Genomic DNA, 17,991 nt, shown 5'->3' on the forward strand with positions numbered 1-17,991 from the left:
TCCATGCGGGATACATGGCCGAGCCAGCGAAGTCTGTTTTGGCGCAGGATGGACTCGATGGAGGTACAGTTGGAGCGCTCAAGAATCTCGGTGTTAGACATGTGGTGCCACCATTTGACGTTCAGGATTTGCCGGAGTGACCTTTGATGGAATACTTCAAGGCAGCGTACATGATGTACAAGTGTTGCCCACGTTTCGGATCCGTACAGGAGGGAAGGGAGGACTATTGCTTTATAAACAGCAACCTTGGTATCTATAGAGAGACCTCTTCTATTGAAGCACCTGGTTCTTAAGGCATTAAACGCAGCTGCGCCATGACTTACTCGGCGCTGGATTTCAGAATCTAGGCTTGCATCATCCGACAGGTTTCCTCCTAGGTATGTGAAAGTGTGTGCTTGCTTGAGTTCCGTATTCTCAATAGTGATGGCAGGTGGCTGTGCACACTGAACATGCGTGACTTCGGTCTTGGGTTTGCTAATAGTTAAACCCCAGGATGTACAAGATTTGTACAGAGCTGCCACGCCTTCTTGTAACGATTCACAGGTTTTAGTGGCCAGTGCAGCATCATCGGCGTAGAGAAAGTCATCGAGACGAGCAGTTGTTGTGGACTTTGCTTTAAGCCTCTGGAGGTTAAACAGCTTGCCATCAAGCTTGTATTTTATGTCTACTCCGAAGCCAGGGATGAATTCATGGGCATTTCGCAGTACGAAGGAGAAGAGAAGGATGAAGAGCGTGGGAGCTAATATACAACCTTGCCGAAGGCCATTTGTTACCGAGAAAGGTTCAGTTAGTTCTCCACCAATCAGTACTCTCGCCTCCATGCCATCATGGAAGCTCTGTATGATGTTAACCACTAAGGCCTATAGGCCAAGTTTAATGACCTTGAGGTTATCAGAAATGAAAAATGAATTCAGCACCCAAACATTTAACAAACAAGGCCATTTGCTAACTTCATTAATCATTTTAGTACATTTCATTCCTTAGAAAGCTGAGAAACTGGGTTCAGCTGAGACGTTTACAGGCCCAAAGTTCAATGACCTCTAGAGGTCAACAGAGGTCAGATAGAGCTCGGCATATTGCAGATTTGAATTCGGCACACCCAAATTGACAAAATAAGACTGTTTGCCGACTTTGTCTCAAAAATGCCTTTAACTCCTTAAATAAGCACTTTTTTGAATTTTGGTACCAGTCTATTAGTCTTAGATCACGTCACAAGTTGTAAATTCATCAGCGCTGTAGTGACATACGATTCTGTAATTGTACGTATCCAAGTTTGGAGAATATTAAAAGATTGAATAACTAACCCCCACGTGCCTGCCGATCAGTGATTGGTTTCCTCACAGGCCCAGGAGTGACCTCACTGACACAGAGACCACATTCAGAGATGTTTCTCAGTTTATTTTTATTCTAAGTCAAGTATGATTTTTGTATTTGTACATAAAGGTGCGGTGAGGCGACTGGTCAATTCGAAGAAATGGTTAGGAGACGAAGGCAGATACTGAGACATGAGGAGTTCAGAGCGCTGCCAAGTAAAAAGTTGACTTTGGGTTCAGAAGAAAACACAATGAGAGTTTTGCGTGTTGGTGGAACATCCTGTGTGTTATGAAAAACAGGGTATATATCTATATACACTCACCGGCCACTTTATTAAGAACACCTACCTGCTGTTTGATGCAGTTCTTTAATCAGCCGATCCCTTGACGGCAGCACGGTGGATCAACTCATGCAGATACAAATCAAGAGCTTCAGTTAAAGGAGAACTAAAGTCATTTTTAAACTTGCTTTCTTTCTTAATTAACGTGTTATTCAATTACGTTTTCGGTTTTAGTAACCTTACATCGTGACTTGTATCGACAACTAATCGCAATTAAATATTATACTTATCGGCCTATTCGGTTTTTAGCCGTGTTGAATTTAGTCCGTTTGGTCCACGGCAGGCGTCGCTTATCCGCGCGATCTTCACGAGACTTGTGTGAGACTTCAAACGTGAAGTGTCGGCGCCGCCATTTTGAAAACTGTTTTCATTCATTCATTATCTGTAGCCGCTTTATCCTTCTACAGGGTCGCAGGCAAGCTGGAGCCTATCCCAGCTGACTACGGGCGAGAGGCGGGGTACACCCTGGACAAGTCGCCAGGTCATCACAGGGCTGACACATAAACACAGACAACCATTCACACTCACATTCACACCTACGCTCAATTTAGAGTCACCAGTTAACCTAACCTGCATGTCTTTGGACTGTGGGGGAAACCGGAGCACCCGGAGGAAACCCACGCGGACACGGGGAGAACATGCAAACTCCGCACAGAAAGGCCCTCGCCGGCCCCGGGGCTCGAACCTGGACCTTCTTGCTGTGAGGCGACAGCGCTAACCACTACACCACCGTGCCGCCGAAAACTGTTTTCCAAATGAAATATTACACAAAAATGAGTTTAAATGACGATTGCTGCCTACTTTTTTCAAACTTTCCTGATTGCTATCAAAACAAACACAACTTCCAGCTTGATTATGTCAGCATTCGAAAGAGGGCGCGCTTGTCTTTTGACACCGTTGGCAGATGTTGGTCGCTTTGATTTCCGCTGTACGTTTTACTTCCGTCCTACGATGTCTCGCACAGGTCTCAACGAATCTTGTTTACGGCCATTGCTTTGACATACGGGCTGATATATTACACACTATATTTCAAACACTCATAACTTGCTATAGCAGCGACAATATAGCGATCAGAAATGCATTCCGATATTTAATAAAATGAGAAATTGAATTTTGAGAATAAAAAAATTTGCCTTCAGTTCTCCTTTAATGCTCACAATGTTCAAACATCAGAATGGGAAAAACTGTGATCTCAAATCAAGAAGTGTGACTTTCTGTCACTGTGGCATGGGTGTTGGTTTGAGTATTTCAGAAACTGCCGATCTCCTGGAGTTTGCATGCACAACAGTCTCTAGAGTTTACACAGAATGGTGCGAAAAACAAAACAAACATCGAGCGAGTGAGTGAGCGACAGTTCTGTGTGGAAACAAACGCCTTGTTGATAAGAGAGGTCAGAGGAAAATGGACAGATTGATCCGAGCTTTTTTGCCAGGAAGGATATAGGAACTCATATAATCACTCTTTACAACCGTGGTGAGCAGAAAAGCATCTCAGCATCCAACAGGAGACAGAAGAACACATTGGGTTCCAGTCCTGCAGCCAAGAACAGGTTCCTATTAAAGTGGCCGGTGAGTGTACATAAAATTATTGCATATTTTCTATACTATATTACTGATGTGGTGGTTTTTTCCCTTATGTATGTAGAAGAGGGTAGTTAGCGTCTCCTCTAAGTCCTGTCATGTTGCAACAGTTGTGACTGGGGATTGGCAAGGATTAAAATTTTGGTGAAAAATCACAAGCAGACTGAATGTAAGTGAAGATTATCTTGTGGTCAGGTGACGGGGCGGAGCGTATCGGCAGCGGCGTTGACGGTGAAAGCAGCAATGCTGATCTGTCTCTTCACCTCGCTCCAGGCTCTCTCAGGCTCAGCAGCTTTGTCAATATCAAACAGAGCGTCGTAAATCCCAGGGAACGACTGGCCTGCGTACTTATTATGGCTGTTGGGAGCGAACACCACGTGCCTGCAGGATGGAGAGAAAACAACACGTGACAAACGATACGTACGGCTTTCACAACTTTTCCACGTTAGATTCTGGCTGTGTCTCATTCAGACCCATGTCGCCTTCCTTCTCTTTAATCCGTAAACAAACATGAGCAGGAAAACAGGAAGGTAAAATCCTGACCTCATCTAATACTCTCCTTCCATCCTCAACCACTAGAGGGAGCTCTTTCAAAGACGGGAAAAAAATTGTGGTAACCAAACCTAGTTTTGGCTGTTTCGTTTTATGACTCCCTCCCTTTCCTTTGTACACTACAGTGAGCTGAAATGTCAACGTCGACCGTGTTCATATCCTGTGACGTGCCAGTCCTCGAGGTTTGTGCACAGAAGTGGAGAGAGACACAAAGCCATTGGTCTCGTGTTAATGACATCATAAAGTGAGACGTGTTTACCTGTAAAAAGGTCGACCAGGGAGGCCGAGAGGATCAATAAAGGCCCGCTCAAGATACATCAGCTGATCATTCACCATCCGAACTGAGAGAGAACTAAAAAAAAGAGACAGAGAAAGAGACAGAGTTAAAAGGTTAGAGAGAGATGAAGACAGAGAGAGAGAGAAAGACAGAAGAGAGTTAGAGACAGAGAGAGTAAGACAGAGAGTAAGACTTAGAGAGTAAGAGAGTTAGAGAGAGTTAGAGAGTAAGACAGAGAGAGTAAGACAGAGTTAGAGAGAGAGTAAGACAGAGTAAGACAGAGAGAGAGTAAGACAGAGAGTTAGAGAGAGTTAGACAGAGAGAAAGACAGAGAGTAAGACAGAGTTAGAGAGAGTTAGAGTAAGACAGAGAGAGTAAGACAGAGTTAAGAGAGTTAGACAGAGAGTTAGACAGACAGTTAGAGAGACAGTTAGAGAGAGAGTAAGACAGAGAGTAAGACAGAGAGTTAGAGAGAGAGTTAGAGAGAGAGTAAGACAGTTAGAGAGAGTTAGACAGAGAGAAAGACAGAGAGTAAGACAGAGTTAGAGAGAGGGTGAGAGAGAGAGTAAGACAGAGTTAGAGACAGAGTGAGATAGAGAGTAAGACAGAGTTAGAGAGAGAGTTAGATAGAGAGTAAGACAGAGTTAGAGAGAGAGTAAGACAGTTAGAGAGAGTTAGACAGAGAAAGACAGAGAGAGAGTAAGACAGAGTTAGAGTTAGAGAGGGTAAGACAGAGTTAGAGAGAGAGTAAGAGAGAGAGAGTAAGAGAGAGAGAGTAAGACAGAGTTAGAGAGAGAGTAAGACAGAGAGAGTTAGAAAGAGAGTAAGAGAGTTAGAGAGTAAGACAGAGTTAGAGAGAGAGTTAGAGAGTAAGACAGAGTGAGAGAGAGAGTAAGACAGAGTTAGAGAGAGAGTAAGACAGAGTTAGAGAGAGAGTAAGAGAGAGAGAGAGTAAGAGAGAGAGAGTAAGACAGAGTTAGAGAGAGAGTAAGACAGAGAGAGTTAGAAAGAGAGTAAGAGAGTTAGAGAGTAAGACAGAGTTAGAGAGAGAGTTAGAGAGTAAGACAGAGTTAGAGAGAGTTAGACAGAGAGAAAGACAGAGAGAGTAAGACAGAGAGAAAGACAGAGAGAGAGTAAGACAGAGTTAGAGAGAGAGTAAGACAGAGTTAGAGAGTTAGACAGAGAGAAAGACAGAGAGAGAGTAAGACAGAGAGTAAGACAGAGAGTAAGACAGTTAGAGAGAGTTAGACAGAGAGAAAGACAGAGAGAGTAAGACAGAGTTAGAGTTAGAGAGAGGGTAAGACAGAGTTAGAGAGAGAGTAAGAGAGAGAGAGTAAAACAGAGTTAGAGTTAGAGAGAGGGTAAGACAGAGTTAGAGAGAGAGTAAGAGAGAGAGAGTAAGACAGAGTTAGAGAGAGTTAGAGAGAGAGTAAGACAGAGATAGTAAGACAGAGAGTAAGACAGTTAGAGAGAGTTAGAGAGAGTTAGACAGAGAGAAAGACAGAGTTAGAGTTAGAGAGAGGGTAAGACAGAGTTAGAGAGAGAGTAAGAGAGAGTTAGAGAGAGAGTAAGACAGAGTTAGAAAGAGAGTAAGAGAGTTAGAGAGAGTAAGACAGAGTTAGACAGAGAGAAAGACAGAGAGAGTAAGACAGAGAGAGAGTAAGACAGAGTTAGAGAGAGAGTAAGAGAGTTAGAGAGAGAGTAAGAGAGAGTTAGAGAGAGAGTTAGAGAGTTAGAGAGAGGGTAAGACAGAGTTAGAGAGAGAGTAAGAGAGAGAGAGTAAGACAGAGTTAGAGAGAGAGTTAGATAGAGAGTAAGACAGAGTTAGAGAGAGTTAGAGAGTAAGACAGAGAGAGTAAGACAGAGTTAGAGAGAGTAAGACAGAGAGTTAGAGAGACAGAGAGAGTAAGACAGTTAGAGAGAGAGTTAGAGAGAGAGTAAGACAGAGAGAGTAAGACAGAGTTAGAGTTAGAGAGAGGGTAAGACAGAGTTAGAGAGAGAGTAAGACAGAGAGTTAGAAAGAGAGTAAGAGTGTTAGAGAGAGAGTAAGACAGAGTTAGAGAGAGAGTAAGAGAGTTAGAGAGAGAGTAAGAGAGAGAGAGTAAGACAGAGTTAGAGGGAGAGTTAGATAGAGAGTAAGACAGTTAGAGAGAGAGTAAGACAGAGTTAGAGAGAGAGTAAGACAGAGTTAGAGAGAGTTAGATAGAGAGAGTGAGAGTTAGAGAGTAAGACAGAGTTAGAGAGAGAGTTAGACAGAGAGAGAAAGACAGAGTTAGAGAGAGAGTAAGAGAGTTAGAGAGAGAGAAAGACAGAGAGAGAGTAAGACAGTTAGAGTTAGAGAGTAAGACAGTTAGAGAGAGTTAGACAGAGAGAAAGAGAGAGAGTAAGACAGAGTTAGAGAGTAAGAGAGAGTTAGAGAGTAAGACAGTTAGAGAGAGAGTAAGACAGAGTTAGAGAGAGTTAGACAGAGAGAAAGACAGAGAGAGTAAGACAGAGTTAGAGAGAGAGTTAGAGAGTAAGAGAGTTAGAGAGAGGGTAAGAGAGTTAGAGAGAGAGTAAGACAGTTAGAGAGAGAGTTAGAGAGTAAGAGAGTTAGAGAGAGAGTAAGAGAGTTAGAGAGAGAGTAAGACAGTTAGAGAGAGAGTTAGAGAGTAAGAGAGTTAGAGAGAGAGTAAGAGAGTTAGAGAGAGAGTAAGAGAGAGTAAGACAGAGTTAGAGAGAGAGTTAGAGAGTAAGACAGAGTTAGAGAGAGTTAGAGAGTAAGACAGAGTAAGACAGAGTTAGAGAGACAGAGAGAGTAAGACAGAGTTAGAGAGAGAGTTAGAGAGAGAGTAAGACAGAGAGAGTAAGACAGTTAGAGAGAGTTAGACAGAGAGAAAGACAGAGAGAGGGTAAGACAGAGTTAGAGAGAGAGTAAGAGAGAGTTAGAGAGTAAGACAGAGTTAGAGAGAGAGTAAGAGAGTTAGAGAGAGAGTAAGACAGAGTTAGAGAGAGGGTAAGACAGAGTTAGAGAGAGTAAGACAGAGTTAGAGAGAGAGTTAGAGAGTAAGACAGAGTTAGAGAGTAAGACAGAGTTAGAGAGAGAGTTAGATAGAGAGTAAGACAGAGTTAGAGAGAGAGTAAGAGAGAGAGAGTAAGACAGAGTTAGAGGGAGAGTTAGATAGAGAGTAAGACAGAGTTAGAGAGAGGGTAAGACAGAGTGAGAGTAAGACAGAGTTAGAGAGAGAGTTAGATAGAGAGAAAGACAGAGAGAGAGAGAGTTAGAGAGAGAGTAAGAGAGAGTTAGAGAGTAAGACAGAGTTAGAGAGTAAGACAGAGTTAGAGAGAGAGTAAGACAGTTAGAGAGAGAGAAAGACAGAGAGAGTAAGACAGTTAGAGTTAGAGAGTAAGACAGTTAGAGAGAGTTAGACAGAGAGAAAGACAGAGAGAGTAAGACAGAGTTAGAGAGAGAGTAAGACAGAGTTAGAGAGAGAGTAAGACAGTTAGAGAGAGAGTAAGAGAGAGAGAGTAAGACAGAGTTAGAGAGAGAGTTAGATAGAGAGTAAGACAGAGTTAGAGAGAGTTAGAGAGTAAGACAGAGAGAGTAAGACAGAGTTAGAGAGAGAGTAAGACAGAGAGTAAGAGTTAGAGAGAGTTAGACAGAGAGAAAGACAGAGAGAGTAAGACAGTTAGAGTTAGAGAGAGGGTAAGAGAGAGAGAGTAAGACAGAGTTAGAGAGAGAGTAAGACAGAGAGTTAGAAAGAGAGTAAGAGAGAGAGAGAGAGAGAGAGAGAGAGAGTAAGACAGAGTTAGAGGGAGAGTTAGATAGAGAGTAAGACAGAGTTAGAGAGAGAGTAAGAGAGAGAGAGTAAGACAGAGTTAGAGGGAGAGTTAGATAGAGAGTAAGACAGTTAGAGAGAGGGTAAGACAGAGTGAGAGTAAGACAGTTAGAGAGAGAGTTAGATAGAGAGAAAGAGAGAGTTAGAGAGAGGGTAAGACAGAGTTAGAGAGAGGGTAAGAGAGAGAGAGAGAGTAAGAGAGTTAGAGAGAGAGTTAGATAGAGAGAAAGACAGAGAGAGAGAGTTAGAGAGAGAGTAAGAGAGAGTTAGAGAGAGAGTAAGAGAGTTAGAGAGTAAGACAGAGTTAGAGAGAGAGTTAGATAGAGAGAAAGACAGAGAGAGAGAGTTAGAGAGAGAGTAAGAGAGAGTTAGAGAGAGAGTAAGAGAGAGTTAGAGAGTAAGACAGAGTTAGAGAGAGAGTAAGACAGAGTTAGAGAGAGAGTTAGACAGAGAGAGAAAGACAGAGTTAGAGAGAGAGTAAGAGAGTTAGAGAGAGAGAAAGACAGAGAGAGTAAGACAGTTAGAGTTAGAGAGTAAGACAGTTAGAGAGAGTTAGACAGAGAGAAAGACAGAGAGAGTAAGACAGAGTTAGAGAGAGAGTAAGAGAGAGTTAGAGAGTAAGACAGTTAGAGAGAGAGTAAGACAGAGAGAAAGACAGAGAGTAAGACAGAGTTAGAGAGAGAGTAAGACAGAGTTAGAGAGAGAGTAAGACAGTTAGAGAGAGAGTTAGAGAGTAAGAGAGTTAGAGAGAGGGTAAGAGAGTTAGAGAGAGAGTAAGAGAGTTAGAGAGAGAGTTAGAGAGTAAGAGAGTTAGAGAGAGAGTAAGACAGTTAGAGAGAGAGTTAGAGAGTAAGACAGTTAGAGAGTTAGAGAGTAAGAGAGTTAGAGAGAGAGTAAGAGAGAGAGAGTAAGAGAGTTAGAGAGAGAGTTAGAGAGTAAGACAGAGTTAGAGAGAGTTAGAGTGTAAGACAGAGTAAGACAGAGTTAGAGAGACAGAGAGAGTAAGACAGAGTTAGAGAGAGAGTAAGACAGAGAGTAAGACAGTTAGAGAGAGTTAGACAGAGAAAGACAGAGAGAGGGTAAGACAGAGTTAGAGAGAGTAAGAGAGAGTTAGAGAGTAAGACAGAGTTAGAGAGAGAGTAAGAGAGTTAGAGAGAGAGTAAGACAGAGTTAGAGAGAGAGTAAGACAGAGTTAGAGAGAGAGTAAGACAGAGTTAGAGAGAGAGTTAGAGTAAGACAGAGTTAGAGAGAGAGTAAGAGAGAGAGAGAGTAAGACAGAGTTAGAGGGAGAGTTAGATAGAGAGTAAGACAGAGTTAGAGAGAGGGTAAGACAGAGTGAGAGTAAGACAGAGTTAGAGAGAGAGTTAGATAGAGAGAAAGACAGAGAGAGAGAGAGTTAGAGAGAGAGTAAGAGAGAGTTAGAGAGTAAGACAGAGTAAGAGAGTAAGACAGAGTTAGAGAGAGAGTAAGACAGTTAGAGAGAGAGAAAGACAGTTAGAGTTAGAGAGTAAGACAGTTAGAGAGAGTTAGACAGAGAGAAAGACAGAGAGTAAGACAGAGTTAGAGAGAGAGTAAGACAGTTAGAGAGAGAGTAAGAGTTAGAGAGAGGGTAAGAGAGTTAGAGAGAGGGTAAGAGAGAGAGAGTAAGAGAGTTAGAGAGAGAGTTAGATAGAGAGTAAGACAGAGTTAGAGAGAGTTAGAGAGTAAGACAGAGTTAGAGAGAGTAAGACAGAGAGTTAGAGAGACAGAGAGAGTAAGACAGAGTTAGAGAGAGTTAGAGAGAGAGTAAGACAGAGAGTAAGACAGTTAGAGAGAGTTAGACAGAGAGAAAGACAGAGTTAGAGTTAGAGAGAGGGTAAGAGAGAGAGTAAGACAGAGTTAGAGAGAGAGTAAGACAGAGTTAGAGAGAGAGTAAGAGAGAGAGAGAGAGTAAGACAGAGTTAGAGGGAGAGTTAGAGAGTAAGACAGAGTTAGAGAGAGGGTAAGAGAGAGAGAGAGTAAGACAGTTAGAGAGAGAGTTAGATAGAGAGAAAGACAGAGAGAGTTAGAGAGAGAGTAAGAGAGAGTTAGAGAGTAAGACAGAGTTAGAGAGAGAGTTAGACAGAGAGAGAAAGACAGAGTTAGAGAGAGAGTAAGAGAGAGTTAGAGAGAGAGAAAGACAGACAGAGAGTAAGACAGTTAGAGAGAGTTAGACAGAGAGAAAGACAGAGAGAGTAGGACAGAGTTAGAGAGTAAGACAGAGTTAGAGAGAGAGTAAGACAGAGAGAGTAAGACAGAGTTAGAGAGAGTAAGACAGAGTTAGAGAGAGAGTTAGACAGAGAGAGTAAGACAGAGTTAGAGAGTAAGACAGAGTTAGAGAGAGAGTAAGAGAGTTAGAGAGAGAGTTAGACAGAGAGAGTAAGACAGAGTTAGAGAGTAAGACAGAGTTAGAGAGAGAGTTAGAGAGAGAGTAAGAGAGAGTTAGAGAGTAAGACAGAGTTAGAGAGAGAGTAAGACAGAGTTAGAGAGAGAGTTAGACAGAGAGAGAAAGACAGAGTTAGAGAGAGAGTAAGAGAGAGAGAGAGTAAGACAGAGTTAGAGAGTAAGACAGAGTTAGAGAGAGAGTAAGACAGAGAGAGTAAGACAGAGTTAGAGAGAGTAAGACAGAGTTAGAGAGAGAGTTAGACAGAGAGAGTAAGACAGAGTTAGAGAGTAAGACAGAGTTAGAGAGAGAGTAAGAGAGTTAGAGAGAGAGTTAGACAGAGAGAGTAAGACAGAGTTAGAGAGTAAGACAGAGTTAGAGAGAGAGTTAGAGAGAGAGTAAGAGAGAGTTAGAGAGTAAGACAGAGTTAGAGAGAGAGTAAGACAGAGTTAGAGAGAGAGTTAGACAGAGAGAGAAAGACAGAGTTAGAGAGAGAGTAAGAGAGAGAGAGAGTAAGACAGAGTTAGAGAGTAAGACAGAGTTAGAGAGAGAGTAAGACAGAGTGAGAGTAAGACAGTTAGAGAGAGAGTTAGATAGAGAGAAAGAGAGAGTTAGAGAGAGGGTAAGAGAGAGAGAGAGTAAGACAGAGTTAGAGAGAGAGTTAGATAGAGAGAAAGACAGAGAGAGAGAGTTAGAGAGAGAGTAAGAGAGAGTTAGAGAGTAAGACAGAGTTAGAGAGAGAGTAAGAGAGAGTTAGAGAGTAAGACAGAGTTAGAGAGAGAGTAAGACAGAGTTAGAGAGAGAGTTAGACAGAGAGAGAAAGACAGAGTTAGAGAGAGAGTAAGAGAGAGTTAGAGAGAGAGAGAAAGACAGAGAGAGAAAGACAGAGTTAGAGAGAGAGTTAGACAGAGTTAGAGAGAGAGTTAGATAGAGAGAAAGACAGAGAGAGAGAGTTAGACAGAGAGTTAGACAGAGAGAAAGACAGAGAGAGTAGGACAGAGTTAGAGAGTAAGACAGAGTTAGAGAGAGAGTAAGACAGAGAGAGAAAGACAGAGTTAGAGAGAGAGTTAGACAGAGTTAGAGAGAGAGTTAGATAGAGAGAAAGACAGAGAGAGAGAGTTAGAGAGAGAGTAAGAGAGAGTTAGAGAGTAAGACAGAGTTAGAGAGAGTTAGAGAGTAAGACAGAGTTAGAGAGAGAGTAAGACAGAGTTAGAGAGAGAGTAAGACAGAGTTAGAGAGTAAGACAGAGTTAGAGAGAGTTAGATAGAGAGAAAGACAGAGAGAGAGAGAGTTAGAGAGAGAGTAAGAGAGAGTTAGAGAGTAAGACAGAGTAAGAGAGAGTTAGAGAGTAAGACAGAGTTAGAGAGAGTTAGAGAGTAAGACAGAGTTAGAGAGAGAGTTAGATAGAGAGAAAGACAGAGAGAGAGAGAGTTAGAGAGAGAGTTAGAGAGAGTTAGAGAGTAAGACAGAGTAAGAGAGAGTTAGAGAGTAAGACAGAGTTAGAGAGAGTTAGAGAGTAAGACAGAGTTAGAGAGAGTTAGAGAGTAAGACAGAGTTAGAGAGAGAGTAAGACAGAGTTAGAGAGTAAGACAGAGTTAGAGAGAGAGTAAGACAGAGTTAGAGAGAGAGTTAGACAGAGAGAGTTAGAGAGAGAGTAAGAGAGAGTTAGAGAGTAGGGATGTCCCGATCAGGTTTTTTTGCCCTCCGATCCGATACCGATCATTTGATTTTGAGTATCTGCCGATACCGAGTCCCGATCCGATACTTCTTATAATCCATAAAAAATAAAGACGAGGAAAGAAACGGATCCAGGATGTTCCTCATTTTTTATTTAACACCTTATTTTAACATCCAACAACTCCGTTAGCAAACAGAGCACTTACGTGAGGCAGTTTGAACAATAAATAACAAATTAAAAAAAATAACCTTAAAATACCTGGCAGGAATGTAAACAAATAAAAAAAATAAAGTGCCACAGTGCCAGTAATTTGCTTTTAAGAACGCATCTCACAGTGGTGTACAGTAATTTCAATTAAGGAAATGAACGTTTTTCTTGATGAAAACAAGCATTTCTACACTTTCAGGTTTGAGCCCGTTTCTTTTGTCATCCAACGAAAAAAAAAATGATCTCATGCTTTGCTTTCCGCTTCGAACTGCTTCCGTGTTCAACTTTGCCGGCAACAGGCAGCCAATAACCAATAGCGTCTCCGCTACAAAGTGATGTCATGCCGCACGCGTTGATGTTGCTGTGTTGAGACAAGAGGTCTGGTCTCACTCTGTGCCAACGCATAGCTATTGATGTGTTAAAAATGAGAATATATTATATAGATATATATCCGATCCCTGATCGGGAGGCAATGCCCGATTCCGATCGAGCCCGATTTCCGATCACGTGATCGGATCGGGACATCCCTATTAGAGAGTAAGACAGAGTTAGAGAGAGAGTTAGACAGAGAGTAAGACAGAGAGAGAGTAAGACAGAGAGAGTTAGAGAGTAAGACAGTTAGAGAGAGTTAGACAGAGAAAGACAGAGAGAGAGTAAGACAGAGTTAGAGAGAGTAAGATTTTTGATTTTTAAATCCACTTTATTTACAGATCCTTGTTTATACCATTGAAAAATACTTCAAATACATGAACAGCATTTTTAAACAAACAAACAAACAAAACAAACAAAACTAAAAACATACCAAGTTCTAGGCTAGAAAACAAGAAAAGGTCACATCCTCATCCCTCACTGCACAAAGTACTTCCCCACAACACCACCTGTCAACAAATGTATCAATATCTTTCATAAGCTCATAAAAATGGAAATCAATAAGAATCCTGGATTTCACCAGACTTGAAAACACACGTACTGCACTGCAATCTAAGTCTCCAGACACCCTGTTCCTCCTGCTGATGTAAATGGCCATTTTTGCCTGACCCAAAATAAAGTTTAACAGCTGACACTTGGATCTGTGCTTCTGTGTGTACCTGAAACCCAAAATAAAAGTCTGCACAGAAAAAACTTCACCAAAGGCCAAAAACAAATTTGTCAAAGTGCCAAACAAAGGCAAAAGTCTTGAACAGTGCATAAAACAATGAAAAACAGTTTCTCTCTCAGAACAAAAAGGGCAGTCTTGACTCACTGCAGGGTTGATAATGCAAACAAATGCATTAATTGCCAATATGCCATGGAGGAGTCTCCATTGCAAGTCACCAATCTGTTTTTTCAGGGGCGGCTTGTACAGTGTCCTCCATTCAGGTTTCACATCATTTTGTAACTTAAAAACATCTCGCCAAGGGGTGTCGACTCTCATGTTAAGCTTCTGTTTGTTTAAAACAATCACACACAACTTATAAAAACCTTTCCCGCTCAAGGTGGCCAGAGAAACCCCAACATTCTCTCTGCCCTCCAACAGAACCCCTGTACAATCCCCAAGTTCAGGAAAGATGTTCAGCAAGGGGAAAGGGTCGTCTTTGATGGGAAGTCGACCCCCCCACTGAACCTTGCCAGCATTCTGAGTTCATCTGCTGAGAAACACTTTTTCCATCTGCCCAGCAATTTGTCAGCAATCCGTGCGGACCTAAAGCCCAGACGTGCTACCAACTCAGAGGAAGATGAGAAGTTGGCACCTGTACAGTCCACCAAATGTTTAACCTGTAACACACCAGTCCTGGACAAAAGTCTTGACAGTGTAGGGTTGCCGTCTGTAGAGACATCCAACCTAGAGCCATGGATTAGGGGTTCCTCAAGCAGCCAATGCAGCGACGTATTCGGTCCAGGCCTTTGTGTGTGGAACAGGCCCAGAATCTGGAAAACGCCCTTGTAGAATGACGGTAATCTAGAAATGTCCAGCCTTTTTACGTCCATTAGGAAGAGAGCCTTGTCCATCCTCAACCCCTCCACAGTCTGAAATAGAAGGCCCACAAGCGGTCTCCACACCAAGTCTTTGGGACCCGTCAGGTATCTCTGTAAGAACATTAGACGGAAGGCTGCCACTCTGCTTGGTAAATGTATCAGACCTTGTCCCCCTTCGTCCTTTGGCAGATACAACACGCTTTGAGGCAGCCAGTGCAAATTGTCCCAAAAGAAACTCACTAGAAGCGCTTGAATGTTGGCCAGGAAATCTTTTGGGGGGTCGGCACATATTAGTTTGTGCCACAATGAAGCAGCGACCAGATTGTTCGTGATAAGGATGCGCCCCCTGTAGGACATGTGGGGTAGAATCCACCTCCATCTGTTCAGACGGCCTTTGATCTTCTCCAAGACTCCTTCCCAATTTTTCCGTGAGGTGTTTTGGTCACCCAGGTAAACCCCTAGGTACTTAAGACCCTCCTTCTTCCACATCAGCCCAGCAGGAAGTTGTATGTTGTGTCCAGACCAACCCCCAACACAAAAAGCATCGCTCTTGCTCCAATTCACCTTAGCAGATGATATAGAACCAAACAAAACAGTTGTTTTGAGTAGCACCTCAATATCTTTTTGCCCGTTGACCAACGTGATAACATCGTCGGCATAGGCTGACAATTTAAAAACACTTTTACAAGAAGGAACATACAGACCAGAGAGCTCAGCCCTCAACTGCACTAACAGAGGCTCGATAGCTAGTGAATAAAGCATACCAGAGAGAGAACAACCCTGCCGAACACCCCTGTTAACACTGAATGGAGCACACAAAAAGCCGTTGATTTTGAGTACGCTTTCGACATTGCAGTACAGCAATTTGATCAACCTTAAAAAGGCATCACCAAAACCAAAATGCTTCAGTGTTTTCCACAAATATGTGTGTTCCACACGGTCGAAAGCCTTTTCCTGATCCAGCGAAACCAAACCAGTTTTCAGACCAACGAGTTTGGAGACGTCGAGGACACCTTTAATTAGGTGGATGTTGTCAAATATGAAACGCTCGGGTATGCAGTAAGTCTGATCCTGATGTATGACCTCTGACATTACTTTTCCCAACCGAATGGCTAGGGTCTTTGAAAGGATTTTATAGTCAGTTGTGAGTAAGGCTACAGGATGCCAGTTTTTTAGATGGTTCAAATCACCTTTTTTAGGTAGCAGGGTAAGCACCGCCCTCCTACACGACAACGGTAGTTGCCCTGTTTCCAGACATTCGTTTAGGACACTTAAAAAATCTTTCCCCAAGATGGGCCAAAAGGCTCGAAAGAACTCAACTGATAGCCCATCAATGCCCGGTGCTTTCCCACCTTGCATAGTGTGGAGGGCATCCTCTAGCTCATGCAAAGACAAAGGCCCATCAAGCACCTTGGCAGAGTCATCATTGATGGTGGGCAGATTTTGGAAAAAGATGTCTTCCACAAGTGGGTGCTCAACATATTCACACTGGTATAGTTCTGAGAAGAAAAATACAGCTTCTCTACAAATGTCAGAGGAATCTGATACCAGCGTCCCCGATGCGGAATAGACACCATGAATGAATCTTTTCTGACTATTCCTCTTTTCCAAACCAAAGAAAAACTTGGATGGGGCATCCATTTCAGCAACGTTCTGAAAACGTGACCTAATTAGAGCTCCCTGAGCCTTAACTCTTAAAAGATCAGATAAAAACACCTTTTTGGATTTAAAAGACTCATAATAAAATTGATTACTAGCTGAGGATGTGGGGTGTTGCATATCCATAATTTCAAGTTCTATAGCTTTTAGGGACTCAGCAATCACTTTAGAGACACATCGGCTGTAGTCTTGACAAAACATTTTAATTTTTGCTTTCGCCACATCCCACCACTGTGCAAGCGATGAGTAAAAGGTTTTCTCAGCCGTTAATGCACTCCAAAAAACTATAAAACTGTCCTTAAAATTAGAGTCCTCTAAAAGTGATGCATTAAAATGCCAATAGGCGCTCCTGGGTTTAACATTGGTCATGGAAACATTGCAAACGACCATGCTGTGGTCAGAAAACCCAACAGGGCATATCCAGCATTTTCTAATGGTATTCAAATGGTGTTTAAAAATATAAAATCTGTCAAGTCGCGCCATGGACAACACGTTACCCCTAGAATGCACCCATGTGTATTGTCTGTCAGTTTTGTGGAAGCACCTCCACACATCACACAGCCCATGTGTTTGTAGCAGTTCAACAAGGTGGCTGCGCGACAGGGCATGGGGTTCAGCGTGGTTCCTATCCATGCTATCTGTCGTGCAATTAAAATCCCCGCCTAAAAACATAAAATCGCCCGGACTGCAATCTCTAATCAGAGCGCTTAGTTTCTTAAAAAAAACCAACCTATCGTCACCAGTAGTCGGGGCATAAGCGCAAATAAAAACAAAAACCTCATTCTCAAACATGGCCCGTATTTTTAAAAGCCTCCCCTTTATAACTTCATCGACGCAGTGGGACTGAGGAGTAAAGTCACGTGAAAACAGCAGGGCAACACCAGCACTACTGGATGTATGATGGCTGAGGACAGACAAACCATTCCACTCTTTGCACCAGTCCGTGGCGTTTAACGCATCACTGTGCGTTTCTTGCAGGAACATGACATCAATCGCCTTCTGCCTAATCAGTTCATAGATCAATGCCCTCTTCTCACAATCCCTGGCCCCATTGATATTTAGGGAGGCAATCCGAACACTATTCATGATCGTCAAGGATGTGAGGGGGGGAGAGACAAGACAGAAACGAAAGGGAAACTAAGGCTACGTTTACACTAGACCGTATCTGTCTCGTTTTCTTCGCGGATGCACTGTCCGTTTACATTAACCCCCCTGAAAAAGCGGGGAAACGGGAATCCGCCAGCGTCCACGTATTCAATCTAGATCGTATCTGGTCCGGTGCTGTGTAAACATTGAGAATACGCGGATACGCTGTGCTGAGCTCTAGCTGGCGTCTCATTGGACAACGTCACTGTGACAGCCACCTTCCTGATTCGCTGGCGTTGGTCATGTGACGCGACTGCTGAAAAACGGCGCAGACTTCCGCCTTGTATCACCTTTCATTAAAGAGTATAAAAGTATGAAAATACTGCAAATGCTGATGCAAATACTGCCCATTGTGTAGTTATGATTGTCTTTAGGCTTGCCATCCTTCCACTTGCAAGTAATAAGTGATATGCGCTGGGATCTCACACACAGCGGCTCAGTCCCGAATCATGGCTTGTTCACTTCACTCGCGCGCTCTGTGAGCTGCGCAGGGCCGGAGTGCGCACCCTCCAGAGGGCACTCGCTGTTCAGGGCGGAGTGATTTGGAGCGCAGGATGCCTGCGGAGCCGAGCGTATCCGCGTATTGGCGTTGCTGTGTGCACGGCTAACGGTTTTAGTGTAAACGCGAATCGTTTTAAGAACATTAATCTGATGATCCGCTGATTCGACGTAATGTAAACGTAGCCTAAACCATTTGTGCATCATCACGTTTTAAATCTCTCTTAACTTTCGTAACGATCTTTCTCAGGCGGTGAATTTCGGGGTCACTAAACGCGCCTTCGTTTCTATGATGGCACACGTCCTGCAAGAACTGTTTCCTGTCTACAAAATACTCCTCAATTTTTACATTCCTTTTCCCTTTTGTATCTGACAAAAACTTACTGATATAATCAGCGGTGTACATAACCACAGCGCTGGATGTGGGGGATGAAGAGAAACTGCTGGAGTCGGAAGAGTATCCATCACTCCGAGTCCGCAGAGGCCACTTTAACGTGCCTTTTGGCAATACAACTCGCATCATCAGTGACATTTTTCCTTTTTGACTTCGGTGCTTTAAACTCTG

The 17,991-nt window shown here is 42.8% G+C and overlaps 1 protein-coding gene across 5 annotated transcripts in view; it reads right to left on the reverse strand.

Annotated features, from left to right (window-relative positions):
- Positions 1-2,246: 2,246 nt before the first annotated feature.
- naalad2 (N-acetylated alpha-linked acidic dipeptidase 2) overlaps positions 2,247-17,991 on the reverse strand; it is a 46,670-nt gene continuing 30,925 nt past the window's right edge. For 4 of the 5 annotated variants that reach the window (XM_060943326.1, XM_060943328.1, XM_060943325.1 and 1 more), the window contains 2 exons: positions 4,046-4,138; positions 2,247-3,615 (listed from right to left, as the gene is read on the reverse strand). In XM_060943326.1, the coding sequence (XP_060799309.1) occupies positions 3,426-3,615; positions 4,046-4,138 (283 nt within the window). In that variant the 3' untranslated portion in view covers positions 2,247-3,425. Of the gene's footprint in view, positions 3,616-4,045; positions 4,139-17,991 lie in introns of those variants that run through there. The other variant, XM_060943327.1, reaches the window with a different exon arrangement.

The sequence above is a fragment of the Neoarius graeffei genome, chromosome 16 (genome assembly GCF_027579695.1).
Source record: "Neoarius graeffei isolate fNeoGra1 chromosome 16, fNeoGra1.pri, whole genome shotgun sequence".
In the NCBI taxonomy this organism is placed as follows: Eukaryota; Metazoa; Chordata; class Actinopteri; order Siluriformes; family Ariidae; genus Neoarius; species Neoarius graeffei.